Consider the following 20,693-nt stretch of genomic DNA (forward strand, 5'->3'; position numbering starts at 1 on the left):
CTACCAGTCTGAGAAATAAAGCGGTACTGACCAAGACTGAAGACAGACAAATCTCTAGATTTAATTGTTTAACCAATGCACTTAAAAACATGCAAAACTTCTGTATCTCCTCTTGAACCATAACTGTTCAGAGTTTTAAGTTAAAAGAAATCGCATCTGTGACAAGCCCCAAGAAACATGATCTTATCTCTTAGCTCATTCTGTTTTGAGTATAAATTTAGACTAGAGAACTCCTGAGGTCCCTTCTGACCTGAATTATCCCGTGTGAATCTTGTATCAAAGGATCACTCTTCCTGTGTGTGCTTAATGCTGAATGTAGTGTCAATACAATTTTCCCAAATTCTAACCATCCACTCTGGGATGGAGCTGTGTGAATGCAAGACTATTATTCACCCTTTTGCCAGGACTTCTCCTATAGCAGAGGGAGGAAGCATAAGTCACACAACCAAAATAGAAACCAAAGAACAGAAGGGATTTTGCAGATCAGACACAGATACACCAATCCATTGCAGTGTGTGAACTTGATTGTTGATGCAAAGAACTATACAGAAGATGGAACAAAATAGCAGAAAACCTAAAGTAACTTTTCAGTTTCAGCAAATGGCTGTTTCACCTTGCCTGTAAGAGATAGAAGCAATCCTTCTAGAGTGAGCCAATAACCACTATGTTGAGTGTAGGAAAAAGTTTTTAATCTGCCTTGGATGCTCAAAAGAAAGAATCAGTAAACTGAAGGCAGTAAACCACTTGGACATTAACTGGAAGTATACAAATTTCATACTTTCTTAGCCATTACTTAATCAGATATTGCCATCCTAGTGGTCCCCCTAGAAAAGTTAAGAACTTGTAAATGGATTTACAAACATGAACAGTCATCGATTCAGCTCCATTTACTTAAAAAGTTTTTCTAGTCCCTAACAAGTAAGGTACTTTACTACAAAAATCAGAAAAGGAAAAAGGAATTATATGACCAGCAAAGATTTCCTTAAAGTATTTATCTGTACACAGACCCCTTGTGGAGGAGGCTGACAGTGTAGAAACAAGTTGAGGGGGAAAAAAAAAACTTCTACAGATTGTGATGTGGAATGTGTATTGTTCACCACATATTCAAATACCTCTCACAAAATCCAGATGCATTCAAAGGGAAGTATCATCACTCCAGTTACAGCAGCTGGTTTCTTTTTGCTTAAGAAATGGATTTTTCTGAGTGCATTAAGATTCATATGTCTGTATTGTGCTAACGTGCTTTTCAAAATGATTGTTCACTTATTAATTTGCAAAATTCACAAACACAGCAGGGCTCAAGATCATGTAGTAAGGTACCTATCAACTACTGTTTTTTCCACTTAAAAAAACACCACCTCCTCTGCTGCCCTTGCCATTGAAATAAAGTTAAGAGACAACAACAAAGAATAGGAAAGTAAAGAGGATGAAAAAAGTGAATTCTGGAGGGCAACTGGTTCCTAACACTAGCATTTGAGCAGCCTCTAGTGGGAAAGGCAGAAAACGCTGTGCTGAAGAACAAGAATGAACACTTAAGATCTCTCCAGAAGACAGCAATCCTGCTTTACTTCTTTTCCAGCTCCACAAGAAACACCACAACCAAATGGCCAGCCCACAATCAGCATCTCACTCTTTCTATAAAGTAGAAAAACATGATTTCCTTTATATGTTTTGAAGGAGACTGGAAAAAAAAATAAATTGTACCTTTGGATTAAGAACTTTCTCATATATCAATATGGCACACTTGGTAGAAATAGTATTTTTCCGTTAGGTGAAAAAAATAACTTGCTCTTTAAGTGACACCATTCCAATTACATTAGCTTGCTTGGCCTGTGTTTCTTACACTGTCATAGGTATAACACTATTATAAGTTTTAGCTCTGAATTTTAATTTTTTAAAAGTAAGCTAATGTTTGATCAGATGATATTAGAATGAATTATCTTTCATTGTTGTTCTTAGTTTATCAGCTGCTCAAGTATTACGTTAGATAAAATTTCCCTAATTTAAGTTTCTGACAGAATTTCTTTTAATGGAAACCTATGTTACATGTGCTCTGCAGTTATACAAAAATTGTTGGAAAAGCTGAATCACAGCTGTATATCAGAACACATTACAGCTTACAATTTTTCCTACAATAAATTTAAATGCAGGTTTTCTGCACTGTCCCAGTCAACAAGGAGTATGAAAGACATTTCTACAAAGTTCATTTGTTTTCCAAGTAGAAAGCAAAACCAGCAGAAAATAGAAAGGATAGAAATAATTGCATCAAATAAATTCTGTCTAACTCCAGATCAGACAGGAACACAGATTATTAAGCTTAAAATTAACAGTGAAAAACATATATACGGGAAGTGCTTAATTCAGCTGCAACACTAGAAAAAAAAATATTTACATATTACAGATCTACTAGCTCTCTACTTTTATTAGTTTTTAAAGATCTTAAGCCCAGCTGGTATCATACCATTTACATGAAGCTTCTTTGATGAAACTATGTAGCAAGCATACTACTATGTTTTTACTTCTGTATTCCAGCCACAAATATTTCCTGGTTTACACCACCAAAATACAAGCCTTTTACATCTTAAACAATTCTCTCTGCTGAAGTATCCTGCCCTGGAGCCTATAACAGAAAAAATGTCCCACTGAAGATGGGTATCATTACACTATATTATTCACATATCATTGTTTTACATACATCCCTCTCAATATTTGCCTGATTTTCTCAGTAAAAGATAAACGCTGTTCCATCTCAGACAATGAAACTCACAAAAGCAAGAAAAGTAACAGTGGTTTTTAAACAATTAGAAAAGCTCTTTTAATTAGTGAAATGTTTTTCTTTCAATATTTTCCCAACTGCAAAGAGTTACTCCTTCATAGTAAAAGTTTTTACATGTCTCTTGAATTAAAAAATAATTATAATATCAAAAAGAAAACCCTAAAAATGAAAGGCTTCTAATGGAATGTGTCTTCTGGATTTCTGCATCATAAAAAAATTATCTAGCTCTTTTTCAAGTGCTCTCAACTGCTAGACTATAGAGAAAAGGAAATATTATTTACATAATCAAACACAATTCACAAGTCCAAGTCTGAATGCCAGATTTGTGGAAAAAAAAATTATATATTGTCTGGTCTTAAATTTACTTTTACTTGACCAGTATTTGCAAATATGTAAATCCTGACATAAGCCACAACTAATAAATAGATAATCATAAACTAATGATTTATCTTCCCTAAAGACAGTCATGTCTTCCCCAGAGACAACTCTATGCACTCCTACTCAAGTACAGTCTTTACTCCTCCAAATACTGCTGTAGAGGCTGTCTACAAGCTTATTAAATGAACAATAACAACAAAAAATAATTTCATAATACAAGACTGTGCTGCTAAATCTCTGCCAAGAGAAAAAAAAAAAAGTGTATTTCATTAAATCACACTTTTTTTGCAGCAAAACAAGCACTGAAAATATGGGGTATAGAGTTCAAATGGGGTATAAAGTAGTTCAAAAGTTACCTAAATAAAAAACTTGTATTTAATGAAAAATATACTATAATCACTGCCATGCAATATTTCAGAAGTTTACTACATTTTTTTTTAATGTGTTAAGAGGACATTAAGAAGTCCTTCACCCCACTGCCTCAACAAAGGGAACAAAGACTGCTTTTTTCTCTAATGCAAATTGTAAGCAAATAGGATGGAATTTTGCAAAGCTAGAAAATGCTGAATTATCACAGTTTCACAATCTGAAAATAAAATCTGACCTTCTGATCAAGATATAAATAAGGAAATATCCATTAAGTATTGTGCAAATTCTTTGTTTCCATAGTGGATTTTCACACCCTTCTAACCAGGAACCAACAGAATTTATCTGTTAATATATTCCCAGCCCTATTTTCCTATTTAAACCAGTTTAAATATTTGCACCCTACATTGGATCTGTCACCTATGTTGATGAACAGCCTTTCTGAAACAAATATGTTTTAAAAAAAGTGTTAAAAAAAAGTTAAAAAGTTAAAAAGGTGTTAAAAAAAAGGTGAAAATTTAATTTGGATCAGTTTTTGTGTGCATTGATTTGACCTGCTGAAATCAAAACAGGTATTTGAGCTAAATGTCCCTGCTTAAACATGAAGTAAAGTTCACCTTAGGAGAAGTAGGTCAGATATTGGCAAGGAGACACATTCTACATCATCTTAAAAACTGCTTGAAGTGATGATTCAAATTTTGGACAATGAAAGGGAAATTACTGTTCTTTTCACTTTTACACAAGAATAAAGTTTTCAATAGCAGCTACAAGACACTGCATCGTGCAATATATTTATCAAATGAATACCCAGACTTTTTATGTGAAGTGAAGGATGACTGATAAGTTAAAATACTTTTTTTATATAGTGCTAATGAAAACATGTCTTTATACACAGCAAAAGCTGAAGAACTGGTGTGTGACTCATACCATCTTTAAGTAGGTCACTAAAAAGGCTGATTTATATTATCTGAAATTTCTTTTATCAAAAGCAGCCAGGGTTTCCTGTGTACTTTCAAAATGAAAGCATTAATAGATTGATTAGAAGCCTATCATGTCACAACATAGAACCACCACTTTTCAGAAACCATGAAGATTAGCTCAATTCTATCTTAGATGCACAACCCATAACTTAGCAGTTTCTAATTTTTTATTCAGATATATTTTTGCACACAATATTACACTTGCATTTAAAATTCACAGCCACACTATTACCACCTCTTGGAAAAGTCAATACAGTTTACATTTATAAAAAGCACAGAGTTCATAATTATAAAAAGTAGAAACAGTGCACAGCATATCAAACCAAATTTATGGTATGTCACTTTCAGAAGTGTAGATGCTAAATTCAGTATAAGTTATACCTTTCTCTTTAAATAGTTGCTATAAAACTTATCAGAAAAAACCTATTCCAGAAAAACCTCACAGTGGTTAGGAGGTACTGATAAAAATCCCTAGAAGAATTACTTGAAAGCTAATACATGAGGTGAGGATAGATGATATAGTTCATATCTCACAACCATAGCAGTAGATTTTAAAATTCATTAGCTCCCCTGAGCAGACTATTTAATGCTTCATTAAAACCTGCTTGTGGAGTATCAAAATATTCCAGAGACACAGAGCCTTCTCCAAGTAGTTCTACAATCAGAGTGAGATTAATTCTGGTTCACAAAACTGTAACATTAGGAATAGGAAGGTAACCCAAATTCATCTGGATTTATAGCATTTGCAATTACGAACTCAAAGGACAATTCCATTAGGTTTTGTTATGTTGCTTATCTTTGGTATATCAGTGGGCTGCATCATTTTGTGCATGATGATATTAAAATCAATACTTAAATAAATCAATATCTGAATTGATATTTTCTTAGAAAATAATTGAGCTTTTCAAAAAGCCAATGTTAAATGGTTACCACACATGATAAAACTTTACTAAATAACCTGATACAAGAAAACTGTTACGAAAAAATGAAATCTATTCCTTGGTTCAGAACCAAACACCAAAGTTATTACCAGCCTTCTTAAGAACAAAAGCTGATTTGTGCATGACCACCAACCATAAAAGAATGAGGAATAAGTCTCTGAACACAGAAAAGAGCCCTCTTATTTTTCTTCACATGATATGCCAGCACACAAATCCAGCTCCCTCCACAGAGAAACAAGGCCAGCAATTACATGAAGAATTTCTGCACACTTCCCAGCTGGTGTAAGAATAGGGCAAGCAGAGTCCCTGGGGAACTCAGCTACTAAAATCCATGTAGTACAGGCAGCAGTTTTTGAAAACTTTAATTTGATGCAACTTGCAGTCTCCATGAAAATCTGTTCAAGAGGCCTAGTGCTGACAGAAAGGCTTACTACTTGTCAAGCACTGTGTTCCCATTCCAAGGCTCAGCAATACTAGAGCTCTTCAGAGCTCTTCAGAAACTGAGAGGCCAAAACATTTTTTCCTAATTTAATTTTCAACAGTGGATCAACTGTTATGTACGAGAGACTTCCAGAAGCAGTGCACTAAGGCTCACCCAAGGCATCCTGGCTTGTATCAGGAGTAATGCGGCCAGCAGGACTAGGGATGGAATTCTCTCTCTCTGCTCAGCACTGAGGAGGCCTCACCTCAAGTACTGAGTCCAGTTCTGGGCCCCTCACTTCAAGAAGGAGCTTCAGGTGCTGGAGTGGGTCCAGAGGAGAGCACCGAGGCTGTGAGGGGACTGAGGGGAAAGTCTTACAAGGAGAGGCTGAGGGAGCTGGGGTTGTTTGGCCTGGAAGAGAGGAGACTCAGGGGGGACCTCCTCACTCTCCACAGCTGCCTGAAGGGAGGCTGCAGTCAGGGGGGGGTCAGGCTCTTCTCCCAGGCAGGAGAGGGCATGGCCTGAAGCTGTACCAGGGGAGGTTTAGGCTGGATATCAGGAAGCACTTCCTCATGGAGAGGGTGATCATGGATTGGAATGGACTGCCCAGGGAAGTGATGGAGTCAGCATCCCTGGAGGTGTCTAAGGAAGGGCTGGATGTGGCACTCAGTGCCATGGTATGGCCACTGTGGTGGTGTTAGGTCATAGGCTGGACTTGATGATCTCAGAGGTCTTTTCCAGCCTCATTTATTCTGTGATTCTGTGAAGATACTCATTTTTCCATCTTTTAAACTGACAAGTTATGTTTGGTAAAATTATAAAGTTTTGAAGCCGTGTAACAAACATAAGGTATTTAATATCTTAATAACTATCATTGCGAGTTTCACCTACAAAAAAATCCAAGTATCACTTCAGAATACCTTAACCCTGTACACTAACTTAAACAATGGAAACTAGTTTTGGAAGCAACGATTACTCCCAAGCAAACGCCTTGAAAACGTCCCAAGCCAGGTTAATTTCTACTGCCCCCCTGTCCAAATGATGATTTTAACCAAATTACATAAAACTATATACACTCAAAGATAAGTAATCACAATACTTACAAATCTTTATGAATTCAAAAAGACTTCAAGAATATTAATTTTAAACTCTACACATCAAGATATGCAGTTGCCACAGATTTTTAAATGACACATGCAGTATTTTAACTGCTGGCAGAGCAACCACTACTGACTTTGTTCTCTTACAAAACCAGTTTGTTTAAAAACTCCTGTCTTATAATAGAAAATGTGTTTGTGAAAATTTTTTTTTTCAAAATTCACAACAGCTGAACTTCAGTCTAATCTTCAGTACAGATTTAAATGCTTATTATATCTATAAAATCTTACCAAGGCTTGCTGTGAGGCATTCCAGATCTGCTAAAAATCCAGGTATTTGTTGGAGTTGATCCTGTAGTTCCACCAGACTGTTCCTTTTCTTCTCCCAGTGTGCAGAAAGCATCACAACTTCACTATCCACCAGCTGAAACAAACAAGTTCTTTACTTATAAATTTATGTACCTATTTACAAGCATCTTGACTAATTTTTAGAGTTCCTGCATCTGCAAGCATCAGGTCAGCACAGGAGTCTTATAGTACTGCCACTTGTGTATTTCTCAAGTAAATGTACAACATACTCAAGGAAGTTCCAGAAGAATTAAATACTTATATCAAAATCTATTTAGCAAAACAAGCTTAAAAGTTACTTCTCAATATACTAGCCAATACAAGAAATATTTTATGGATTTTATTAACTGTAAATAACACTCATCTGGAACTCTGACAGCAGCATTGCACTGCAGTTACACAATAACAACATGGCAGTGCTGCAATGTAAGGCTTATTTAGACCAATAACAGTTTAATATTTTTAGTAATACCAATTTAATCAATAAAACTAAGTCAGCTTTGTTAGACGGGCACCTTTTTCCTATTATCACTCCAAAACATGTGAATTAGAAACACCTGTTCCACAGTTTCATTATCAGAAATAACATGCCTGTGACACATTCCTTGCAAAAATCAAAATCAAATAACAATACTAATACAGCTGTCCATCATAACAATGAAAATTCTGCATACTCAAAATACTTCAGAAAATTAAATAAAAGGAATGACATTTTTTTTTTAAGTTGCCTTTTTAACCATCCTGCTCTCTGCTCTTGTAATAAACTCTGCTGCAATAGCTGGAAGTCTTTATGATCACACCTCTACACGAGTTCCATTTTTAATGTTGTTTGATTCTTCCTAACACTATTAACAGGAGGGGATACACTGTTTTAAGAGTTTTAGTTATATAAGTCAGATTCTATGAAAAAAGGGAGGTCAAGAGATCTCAAGTCACAAATGTTTTGCTTGTAAATGATACTTGAGATGATTCAATTACATTTTCCCTTCTATTAGTTCTATTACTTATTCTTTCTCTTGGACATAACTGCAGCCTGTGGCTGTATCTGCATTCTGATTTCCCCAGTTTTTGTAGAATTTAGCTGCAGAACCCAAAAAAGTATGAGGAATTGGAAAAGGAAATTCTCAAAGATTTACAATTCTACCCACTTCAGACAGACAGATTCCTTTAGAAGAAGGACAAATCCCATTTACAAATTATTAAAAGAAGCCAAGTCTACTTTTGAGAATGTGATTTACATCTTTTAAACAGTAAAACAAACAAACAAATAAAAAAATCCCCATCATAGCATGAAAACAAACACCAGAAAAATATTTCACTTCAGGGATAATTAAATGCAGCTAAAATTGCAAGCACCTAAAACCCGTATTTTTAGGTCAACTTTGTAGATGGAACTGGTAGGAATATATAATTTTACATGGTAAGTTGTAGGAAGAAATTCAAGCTTAAAATTTTTACATTCCTTTCTCTATTCAACATTTAGGAACTGCTCATGCTGTCTTATACATCTGCTACTGGCCTGTACCAGACACAGGATACTGCACAATTGGACCTTCAGGCCTGATACAGCATAGTCAATCTTGTGTCCTTACACAATTCTTAAATACACAATTATTAAACCCTGTATTTGCTACTTTTATATATTAAAAAAATAAAAATATAAAAAAATTAAAAAAGCCAACACAGTAATACATAATTGGTTACAAATTAAGGTTCCACTGGTCTCATACATATTAAACCTTTCATTGTTTTCAGAACTACAATTTTTAAAGCAAGCTGTTTCAAGCATTATAAAATTGGAAGTAAGAAGGAGGTCTTCCAAAAAAATCCTCACTTGAACTTCTAAATATGCCTTATTTTTACCATCACTTTCTTGTCACACTCTAACAAAGTTGTGCTTCTCAGTATCTTTCTCTAACATAACATCCAACAGAAAAACAGCAAGCTGGTATAAATAATTTTTTTCCTTAGGTGCAAGTAGTGATTGCAACAATTTGAAAACAGAAGACAACGAAGTCTGGGTGTTAAGATACCAGATGAAAAGTACTTTAAAGGCTCTAGGAAATTCTCATGTTCAGTATTTGTTATGGCAATTGAAATACCAAAAAGTGAACAGGAGAATTAACTTCAGATAATTCTTGTTAGATGACACCTTTTAAGAAATGTGATCACACAGAATTTGTTTTTACAATATAAGTATTTAGTAACTTAAGAACATTAACAGCAGGTTAAGTTACCATCAAACCTGGAAGGGCCGTGAGAAACAAGAAGAACTGAACACTCCAGGTCATTCCATGAGCTGCCTGTCAAATGCCATCTTAAAACATCAGTAGAAACCTATGCAACTTGACTATCAGCAATACAAAGCATTACATTATACCTGTTGCACTGTGTCCTGCTGGAGGGTGGAGTTAACTTTCCTCATAGCAGCCCATACGGTGCTGCATTTTGGATTTCTGACCAAAACAGTGTTGATAACACACCAGTGGTTTGGAAACTGCTGAACAATGCTTGCATACTGCTAAAGCTTTCTCTATTCCCCACTCTTCTCTGCTCCCTCTGCAGTGAATAAGCTGCAGGTGGGCAAGAAGTTGGGAGGGGACACATCAGGAACAGCTGACCTTTGGCCAAAGGGTTAATTTCATACTATATAACATCATGCTCTACAACAGTAACTAAAGGTTTGGTCTCCCAAGGTAACCACTGCTGTGAGATTAACTGGGCAGTGGTCTGCTTGTGGGATGTTGTGAATGACGGCTTTTGGTTTTCCTCTGTCCTTCAATTATTAAACTGTCTTTATCTTGAACAATCTGTTTCTTGTTCTCTCCTCTGTTCCACCAGTGGGGAAGTGAACAAGGCTGTGTGGGTGCTTAGCTAGTGGCCAGTGTCAACTCAATACACTGGTACCAAAAACTTTAGCTTATCTACACATTTTAAAATATTTCAAGTGTGGCACCGTGACTTTTTCTTACCTCCCCAGCTTTTGCACAATCTTTGGCTCCTTTGTGAAGGGCAGCCCAAGCATCTTCATATCTGAAGACAGATAAAGAACTATTTTTACTGTGTTTCACTTACAAAAAAAAGAGGACTTCATGGATGCCCCTGTGTTTGTATATACAGGGACTACCAGAAATTATAGTTTTACAAGATAACTAGTTGGTTTGGTAGACTAGTAAAAACCAGAAAGAAATATACAGTAAGAAATAGTTTCTTTTCAAGAAAGTGATTCATGGTTTTTTAACAGACCCAGCAATATTCATAAGACTATACATAAAAGCCTTGGAACCCAATTTTATTATGAAAATGAAAAAAAAATAGCAAGTTTGTCATCACAAGCCACCTCCCCTCCAAAAAAGAGAATTTTTTCAAAGACAGAAATCCAAATGAAATTTATAATGCAGATAGTTTCTGCCACTCAGAAAAAAAATGTGTTTAAATACACATGGAATATACTTTCTTTTCATGGCAATAACAGGCACGTCTTTATTATAACACAATGAAATAATATTAAATATGGAAAAGTTATAAAGTATCAAATAAAAACTAGAGGCTGGGCCCCAGTGCTGGTCTCCTTCATATCTCTCCATTAGACCCTGAACTAAAGAAATCTTTCAAATGCTGCCTTTCACCCAGAACTTCTCTTTAATTAACATGACAGCACTTCAGAATTGGGAAAGCTTTAAACATATTTATGTTCACCCCCACACTACTCACTGCCAAATATATTAGTAATGCTTTTATTTTCTTCTCATTTTCTTAACCTAATAAAGTTACTTCTAAAATCATAGGCAGCAAATGCTAACAAAGAGAAAGGAAGTCATACCTGCTCAGTAATTCCAGTCCAGCAGAACGCTCTGGCAAACACTGAACGTTTCTGTAAAACAGATTGTAAATGTTGTTAATTAATAGGTAACTTATTAAAAATGCATGCACAAACCTCTGCATTTAAGATATGCTGAGGACAGAAATATTCCATACTGTTCACTTTCACATTTTGTCAATGCTGGTTTAAAAAGCATTATATTGTGTATCCTATAAGAACACTCTAGAGCTAGAGTTGGTTTTTTCTCCTCTGCTTATTTTATGTTAGCTCACTTTTACCCCTTTTTGATCATGTCCATTAAAAACAACTTTTATGAGAACTTATTGATATAGTTAACAAACACATAGGACAAACATTGTTTTAACTTAAAACAGTGGACAGAAACATTCTTAAAATAAGACTACTACACAAGTTCTTTATGTCCCTCAATAAAGATATTGCACTTAATGTATTCTACATTAAAAATAAATATGAAGAACCTTTGCCAGTTTAATGCTCTAATGATCTCCCACTGGATGCATACATTTTCATTAATAAGTGATTGAAATATAATGGCAACTCATCATTAATTAAAGAAAATAAAAAATGCAGCACTTTTAAGGATATATTATGTGAAGGTCTTGATGTCAACCAAGACTCATCTCTTGGAAGAGTACTGGAGTAGAGTGTTTTGCACTGCCATACAATCAATTTGAACACAAAAACCCAAATACCATAATGAAACTTTTTTTACCCTTAAACCGAAGGAAAAGTGACAGAATCAGTGAGGTGGGAAGGGACCTCAGGTGGTCTCTAGTGCAACCTCCTGCTATAAGCATGGAATCAGATCAGATTGCTCAGGGCTTTGTCCAGGTGCAACTTGAAAAGCCCAGGAAACAAACTTCACAGGCTTTGTCAGCAATCTGTTCCACTGACTGTTTATTCTGAGGAATAAGCTTTTCCTCATAGACTCTTCCTATCTCAACTACTCTTGTTTAACCTTACTCCTAGTGACTTTTGTGTTCCTACCATGTATTAGTGTCAAGATCGTGGCTCCTTCTCATAGGTAACAACAGGATGCTGTTACATCTCCCCAAAGCAATCTGCTTTCCAGGCTGAACAAGTCCCAATCTCAGCCTTTCCTCATACACCAACCCCAAACATCTTGGTGGCCCTACACTAAACTTGTTCCAGGATATCAATGTCTGCCTTAAATCAGGGGCCCAAAACAGTAGCTAGATGTGGTCTAAGCAGTGCCGAGTGTGACGGATAATCACCTCCCTCAGTCCCACTGCCTGTGGTCCTTTTCATACTGCCCAGGAAGCTGCTGGGTTTCCTTGCTGCCAGGCATCCTGGTGGGTCACATTTAGCTTTTTGTCTGCCAAGACTCCTCAGGCTCTGTTCAGCAAAGCTGCTTCCAGTAGTTAGTCAGCCCTGTTCTGTGCTGTTGCAAGGGATACCTTCTCTTTCCAGAGAAAGACCTTGGATTTTTACATCTTGGATTTCATATGTTCCTATGGATTATTTTTGCACAGAGTTCCCCAACTGGATGTTCATCCACTGCTGGTCAGTCTCTTCCTTTCACTAAGCACAGATGACTGGGAGACCTTTTTTGTGAGGACTGAAGCAACAAAGGCATTAAGTGCCTCAGCCTGACTTCCACTGTCCCTGAATCATCCACTACATTCATCAACTCTCACACATTTTGTTTGTTCAGCCTTCTATTACCAATGTAGGCATAGAAGCTCTTCTTCTAGTCCTGATGGTTTAATGACACAGAGAATTCCTCAGGTTGTTTAAAGAAGATATCATTCACTCCCTGAGCAGATGGTCAGCAAGAAACTCCCACCACAGTATCAGCCTTAGTGATCTCTTATCCTGACACACAAGCTCTCAGCCATCCTGCAACCAAGCTAAGCTATATTTATCCCAGAACTTTACCAGCAAAGCAGAAGTCACCCTGGCACTCCTCCATTTGTGATGATCCAATGGGTTCACCCTGTGCTTTTATCAAGACGTAATGGATATTTACAGTACAACAGATGAACAAAAAAATTAATGGACTGGAAACATACCAAAAAAGTAGTTGCCTAGAATGGTTTTATTCAAATCTTCACCCACTCTTAGTTCAGTTTCCACATCTGGTCAATACAACCAATCTTCTGTCAGAAACTCTTATATCCAAAACATCAAACTTCAGAGCTTAAAACACGTTATTTCAGACACCTTATTTTCTGTTCAGGGCTGCTTTTAAAACTAAGTTGTTTCTACACACTCTGTTTTTACACTAAAGCGCATCAGAGTTTATTTGAAGAAGCAACAATCACAGATGTAATTTACAGACATTAAGTAGTCTGTCCCTATAGTTCACACAGCTTGAATAAACAATATACTAAAATGCAGAGGATAACAACCACCACAACTCTTGAATCTTGCAGAGTTGAAAACTGGTAATTGAAATACTGCATTATATATACTTCTTTTCATAAAAAAAAGGCTCATGTTTCTGTTCTTACAGTAAAGAAAAAGTACACGAGATTAACAGAGATTGTAAACAATGAAATTTTGGTGTACTGCAAACTAAATCTTGTATAAATTTCTACAGTAAGTTTGAATATACACATAATTTAAATAGCCATTTATATATTTGATTGATGGCCATCAGAAATTTTTTAGGCCTATCAATCAAGGTTTTATCAGCCCAAGTATTCCCTCAGTATTAGGTTTAAGCTTTTCTGTTATCAAAAGAATATTCTGTAAAATTATATGTAAATGTTTTTGTAACTGGCTCATATACATTAGTTGCTTTCAATTTTTTTTAAGAACATCCTAGGCCAATGCTATATATAAAGATGTTCAGAAGTACCTCTGCCTGCTTTTTTTTGCTTCTCTTGATTTGTCGCCCAAAGTCTTCAACCTATAAATTAAAACACAGAACAATCAGGCATTTCCAACACCAAAAATCAAACAACTTGTTTGAACACATAGTGTGCCGATTCCAGTGTATTATTGTTAATTTTGTTTCAGTTTATTTCACAAATAAATCAAATTTCACTTAGTTTTGTGGAGACTGCCATGTGAATTTTTTTCCACCTACGCTGCTTTAAAAGGATGAGATTTTTCTACAGGTGAATCAAGCGAGTGAGTATGAATATTTAATGGGAGCTATATATCCAAGTCAATCCAGCATTTCAACTCTTGCCTTAGCAGGCACGTATTAAAGATCTGCAGAGAAATAATCAACCCAATTGTGAAGAACTCACTTCACAAGAAGGCGTATACATCAAGGAAAAGCACAACAGTCACAGAGACATTTGTACCCACTACTTGCCAGAAGTCTACCAACACAAAACTGGCACAAGCACAACTTTTTTGCTGTCATCTATGAGAATCTCCAGCTGCATCACCACAGGCACTACCAGTTTTCACTCAGTTTCAAACTGACTGGTACATTACTCTTTAAAAAAAATGACAAAACAAACAAACAACAAAAACCCAAACCAAAATCTCAACTAACTACAAACAATGTACACACCCACCCACCCACCCATAATTCTTTTACACACTTATTTTCAATCAACATATATATGTCAATCAAGTTGGCATGGCAGAATGAGAATCCAAACCTCCTGATTTTCTCTAGTCACCAGGATGATATGTGTCCTTAGCCTCTACCACCTTTACAGTCCCAGCTGTCCAGGACAGCAAGGATTATGAAGAAATAAAGGACACATAGACACGAGCAAGATGGAAATAAGATACGAGCTCCAAAGATATCCTCTAGACATGACACACAGATACATAATCCTGAGAAACACTCCTAATATAAAGATATGCAGGCTGCTTCTAGACTAAGCCCAATCGCTCTTCCAGTCTTGACCACCACCAATCTTCCTGGAACTCAAAGAAGAAACCTCAAAGCTCTACAGCCAGACAGGTGGTTGGCAATTTGAGAAAAGACATGCTAAGGCAGGTCTCCACTCCTGTTAGCTGTTCTTAATAGTCAAGACAAGCAGCAATAACCAGAGCACACACCGAGAGAGGAAAACACTGCTGCAAGAAACTCCGCGATTTGCCCTTTTTCCTACTCTGTCATGCTCCCCAGTATGCACCCCAGTTACTCTGCACACAGGGATTGAAGGAAATGGTGGATCACAACTAACAATTCTTTTACTAGAGTATTGGTCAGACAGTCAGAAGTAAAATTTAAAGAAATTATCACTAGACTGCAAACAATATGGGCTTCCTTTCAGCAGTGTTCTTTGAGCCACATCACACAAGCTGGCAGAAGTTACTGCCTGAGCACATACACAGCTCAATGTTCTGTTTGTTTGGTTTGGGGGTTTTTTTGGTGTTTTTGATTTTTGGGGGGTTTTGGTGTTTTTTTCTCCTGCAAGAGGGTTAAAATCTAGACACCTCACTCACAAGGTACACAGACATGAACAGGAGACATGGATGAGCAGGGGAAAGGGGAGCTTGTTTCTTTGTACACAGAAATGGATAATAGCCCTAAACTGCTCTTTCTTCAGACCTCACAACTGCAGCTTTAATCTTTTTAAGCTGCACATAAATGTTCCCTTATTCCTTTAGAAGTGGTAATCTCTCCTTAGAAGCCCTAGAAAAGCTTCTCCCTCACAATGTTTCAAGAGATCCAACTATTCCAATTTGCAAGCATTCACTTGTAGTTAAGAAGTTGGACTCAACTGGCCCAGCATTCTTGACACTAGAAATAATTTTTCTGGGTTTTGACCCTTTTGAGTCAAAGTCTTAACAGCATACAATTGCTTCTGTCATCACTTTGATGGGGTAGGGAACAGGGTAATCCAGAACACTACAGCACTGTGGTTGCACTGCCTAGAAAGGGAAAGGGGACAGAACAGGACAGGTCACATTCTCGCCTGAATCCATGGGGACAATATGGGAAAAAAAACAGTGCCCTCCACAGTCTCTGCTACTATGGCTCTAAGACACAAGCTCCCCATGGCAACAAAGATTACACTGCTGATCAAGAAAAAAAAAAAAAGAAAAACACAGTGAAGATGGGACTCTAAGAAAGGCAAAGTAATGGAGCTGCTAAACACAAAGATGGAAATGATGAAATCTGAGACTGTTCTCAAAACAGAAGAAAACACTGCAATACATGGGAAAGGGCAAATTAAGATAGTACATGAAAACACACTGGCTCCTCTGCAGCAATATATGGAGATACAGAGCTAAATGACCATCAGATCCAGCACATTATGGCCTTTCTGCTGTCCTCTTTCATCATGTGAAAGACACATTTTCCAAAGAAAACTTATACTGTACTGGGGCATCAAATCCTGTGAGAAATTCTAGAAATAATAGCTAAATAGTAATTTAAATAGTAAACAAAGCAATGTCTTAGTCTGTAGTCTTAGCACATTTTAATATTCAGTTAATGTTTTTTAAGATGAGACAGATAACATACAAGCAATTTTTCTGATTGATTGGTATCCTAGTCTATCAGTTTCTCTATCCCATTACATACGGCTACAAATAATTTGTTATATACTACATAACTTCCTGAAGTAGGCTGACATCCACTACTATATATAAATATTTACCATAGGAGTATTATAAAGCAGCCTCAACATGGCCAAAGACCACACAGTTTTCAAAAGGAATTGCTTAAAACACGATACTCTCCCGTGGCTCACTGCGAGCCAACAGCTTTGCAGCACAGGCATGACCTTATTCTCCAGCCATCCACTAACTCCAGTAACATTCATCTGGACCACCTGCTTGTCCTAAAAATAGCATTGATTCAAGGCCTAGCTAAAAAACACAAACAAAACCTGTGAGGCAACCAAGGAAGAACATCTTTCTGCTTTTCAATGTACGCAAGGGGCTGCTCCTTCCGCTCACCCCGCACTTCTTTTCCCTAAAGTGGCAGTAACTTCTTCCAAGGGAAGAAAAGCTTCTCATGTGCGGAACAGAGCACAGCGATGCTCTTTAAACAATTACGTCAGCCCACAAACGCTGAAGGTCAGTTACTTCATCAAAAATTGAAGCGCGCTAATTGACCCCACTCACATCTTCCTCATTCTCTCCAAGCATCAATGCTGTCTCTATTTCTCTCTCTCCTTCCCTCCCCTGACCGCAGCCACAAACCACCTCCTCCCCTGGACTCCTGACTGGAGCTGCAGGCTACCGAGCAGCTCCCGGGGCTCTCTAGTCCGCCAACAGCCACTCCGCAGAGGCGGGGAGCGGGACGGGGCGAATCAGACCCAGGAATCGCGTTTCCATCCCGTCCCGGCACCGAGGGCTACACCGCCGCCGAGGCAGCAGTAGGGAGAGCGAAGGGCCCGACCCGGGGGTCCCGCCTCCGCGCCCTCCTCCTCCTCCTCTTCCTCCCTCCCGTCCGCCAGCCGGGCCTGTCCCCGCCCCCGCTTACCCTCCCCTCCTCCCCGGTCACCTGCTTCTCCCTCCCCGCCCGGTTGGGAGGCGCGGGTCCCTCTCCCCTTTTTTTCCCCCCCCTTGCCCTTGCCAGCCCCGCGGGGCCGGGATGGGGTTCTACCTACCCGGCGGTGAGATCCTGCTGGACGCTCAGCAATCGCTCCCGCAGCGTCTCCAGCATCGTCCCGGCCTTCTCCCCCTGCGGAGGCCAACGCCGGGCGCCGCGGGCGGGGCGGAGCAGGGAGAGAGGCGGGGCGAGCGGGGAGCGGGGCGGGGCGGGGAGCGGGGCGAGAGGCGGGGCGGGCGGGGAGCGGGGCGGAGCAGGGCAGGGAGCGGGGCGGGGAGCGGGGCGGGGAGCGGGGCGGGGCAGGGCGGAGAGCGGGGCGGAGAGCGGGGCGGAGAGCGGGGCGGAGAGCGGGGCGGAGAGCGGGGCGGAGAGCGGGGCGGAGAGCGGGGCGGGGAGCGGGGTTCAAACTGCCGCTTCCACCCTTGCCAGAGGAGTGTGTGACGGCCAATCCGCCCCTCTCCCCCTCTTCTCTTCTGGGGAGGGTGAAGGTGAAGGTGAAGGTGAAGGTGAAGGTGAAGGTGAAGGTGAAGGTGAAGGTGAAGGTGAAGGTGAAGGTGAAGGTGAAGGTGAAGGTGAAGGTGAAGGTGTCGGGGGCGAGTCCCAGAGTCCCCGTCAGTAGCGTAGGGTGAGAGTCCCCGAGTCCCCGCCGATAGTGCAGAGTTGTGGCTGCGTCTCCTCATTTTGTTCCTGACCCGGGAGTGAAGTTTGGTTAAAACTTAAAAAAAAATAAAATAGGTGGAGAGCACTGGAATAATTTGTCCCAAGGAGAATGTATGGAAAGTTGGGACTGCAGGGTGTGCCATTTGATACTGGATCAGTGTACTTGGATACTTGGATCAGTGTACTACAGTTCAAGGTACTTCCAGTCAGCTAGAATACTGACACCGTAATGCTGTTCACTTTTTGCTTGTGTGCTTTTTTTAAAAGAACATGGGACCTGCAGGCTGTTTCTGATGTGGCTTATTGAAAATCATTATTGCTTTTTGGTCTTAGTGCAAGATAAGAGCTAAATGGCTGCTAAAAAAATGTGGTTGTGTTGTTTACTCCAAACATAGTGAAGCTGATGTAGCTCACCTCATCCTGAGGTCAGAAAGACTGTTTTCATGGTACACTGCCTATGAGGTTCTGTAGAAGAACATATGACGTTTAGACAGTATTTTAGTCTTGCTTGGCCTGACAACAGTATCTGAAAGTAGAAACTTTCTGCTTCCCTGGGTAGTTATCCCTCCAGACTAGGAGGAAAAGGACTTGAATCAACAAGTTTTTTTCTGATACATGTGGAGACGTGCATTACAAATGCTGACAAAGGGTGTGCAGTCTGGCCTTAGGTAATATATATGTTGTGAGAATTAAAGTTTCCACAAAACAAGGCAGGGGTTTTAAATTTTAATTTTCACCTTTCCTTTGAGAAGACAAATTTCTGTGTCACATATTTTTGCTTTTGTTGTGAGTGTTCTTGTCAGTGGTGTCTCTAATAACCCACAGTGACTAAACACTTCCAGACTCCATTGCTTCTTTTGCAGTTAAAAGAAGCTTATTCAGAAACTGAATTGTATGATTTCATTGCCATCTCTGTGTAGAATTTAGGAAAATAATTGTGTTGAGGTAGTGCTAACAGTCAGTAATCCTAGAAATACAGGAGTAGAAGAGACTTCTAAAAGCATGTGTATTGTTCAAGGGCCATGATGAATTTTAAATACACTATAAATAGTTTTCTTTAGTGGTTCTTATGAACTTAATATGAAGAAGATTCTGCATGCTTGAATTCAGCACAGGTTTAACTTTTTTTTTTTTTCTTAGAGTGAGTAAGCCTAGTTTCTTTATTTTCTCTTATAGTCACTTTCTGAGCTTCTCACTTGCATTGGTCTGATTTTGACAGTCCTCAGTTTGTCCAGAAGGTGCATAGCTGCAGCATTTCCATCACTGAAGCTGAATTACATGGCTTCTTTCTGAGCCCATGAACACACGACATCTATTCAGTTAAAGTGGGAAGCAAAGCTCAAGATGTTCTGCACCAGAACCAAGTAGCAGCTCATGTGTCTCTCTTTCAGAAATATACATACCATGAATCTGAATCCAAGTTCCACTTCCCACATCAAAAACTTATAGCAAGTTTTACATGCAATTTTAAGAAGTTTAAGGTGTCAGGTGAGGACACCTGTGGAGACCAGCACCCCTACAACAATGCTCAAACAGAGACTGAATGATGAGGTCTAAGCTTAGGCTCTTGGGCCCACAGATGTGTGTCAAATGATACAGCACTTCCTTTGTCACAAGTTGTTATAACATATGCATTATGGTAGGTGAGGAGACTTAAAAATGTGGTCAGGAGTCCTAAAAACATAATCTCTCTAGTTTTGGGTTCAAATTTAATTTTTTAATTTTTTTAAGATCTGTAGAATATGATTAAAAGTTGACTAGTGGACATTATACTTTTTGGACTTGATATTTATGTTTCTACCTAGTTTTGATATAAGCTTAAGTGGTTTTTAAAAAAACCCAACTAAAGTTATAAACTGTAAAACTCTACTACCCTTTTAATTGATAGAGGTCAAGATAAAAGTTTGAATTAAGGTCTGATTCAACATTTCTTGCAGGAATTCCACTGCATGCTGAAAAGATTTGTACCTAACAAAGAGTTTTATGTGCCTAAAGCTTCAGCAGCATCACATGATATAAGGAGAAACGAAATTTGAGCATTACATCCTAAGAATTGTCTGCAATAGTCTCACATATAGGCCATATCCTAAGGCCTCATTGCTATTTCCAGCAGCTTCTACAAACTCCCTTCTCCAAATTAACCTTTATATCTTCCTAGTAAGAGCTAATTTTTTCTGTTATCTTTACTAACTCTTGGGATTTTAGCAATGTAATAAAGTCTTCACAGCTGACACAAAGCTTTTGTGTTATACAAATAGTATATTTTTATTTCAGTAAAGCAAGTTGGTTTGGGTATTTTGTTTTGCGTTTTTTCCTTTTCCTATAAACTAGCACAGGAAGATACAGACATACAGATAATAAATGCCAGTCTGAATGAGAACTGGAAGAACAATTTCTGTCCCACAAGTAAAAGTGTTCTTAACTTGGCACTAATTCTTTA

At 38.4% G+C, this 20,693-nt stretch overlaps 1 protein-coding gene across 1 annotated transcript in view; it reads right to left on the minus strand.

The window, feature by feature from the left end:
- DTNBP1 (dystrobrevin binding protein 1) overlaps positions 1–17,796 on the minus strand; it is a 68,385-nt gene extending 50,589 nt beyond the window's left edge. The window contains exons 1-5 of the mRNA XM_071736387.1: positions 17,652–17,796; positions 13,976–14,026; positions 11,131–11,181; positions 10,280–10,340; positions 7,251–7,383 (exon numbers count right to left, since the gene is read on the minus strand). Of these exons, the coding sequence (XP_071592488.1) occupies positions 7,251–7,383; positions 10,280–10,340; positions 11,131–11,181; positions 13,976–14,026; positions 17,652–17,707 (352 nt within the window). The 5' untranslated portion in view covers positions 17,708–17,796. The remainder of the gene's footprint in view (positions 1–7,250; positions 7,384–10,279; positions 10,341–11,130; positions 11,182–13,975; positions 14,027–17,651) is intronic.
- Between the last annotated feature and the right edge of the window lie 2,897 nt (positions 17,797–20,693).

Source organism: Heliangelus exortis, chromosome 2 (genome assembly GCF_036169615.1).
Source record: "Heliangelus exortis chromosome 2, bHelExo1.hap1, whole genome shotgun sequence".
Taxonomy (NCBI): domain Eukaryota; kingdom Metazoa; phylum Chordata; class Aves; order Apodiformes; family Trochilidae; genus Heliangelus; species Heliangelus exortis.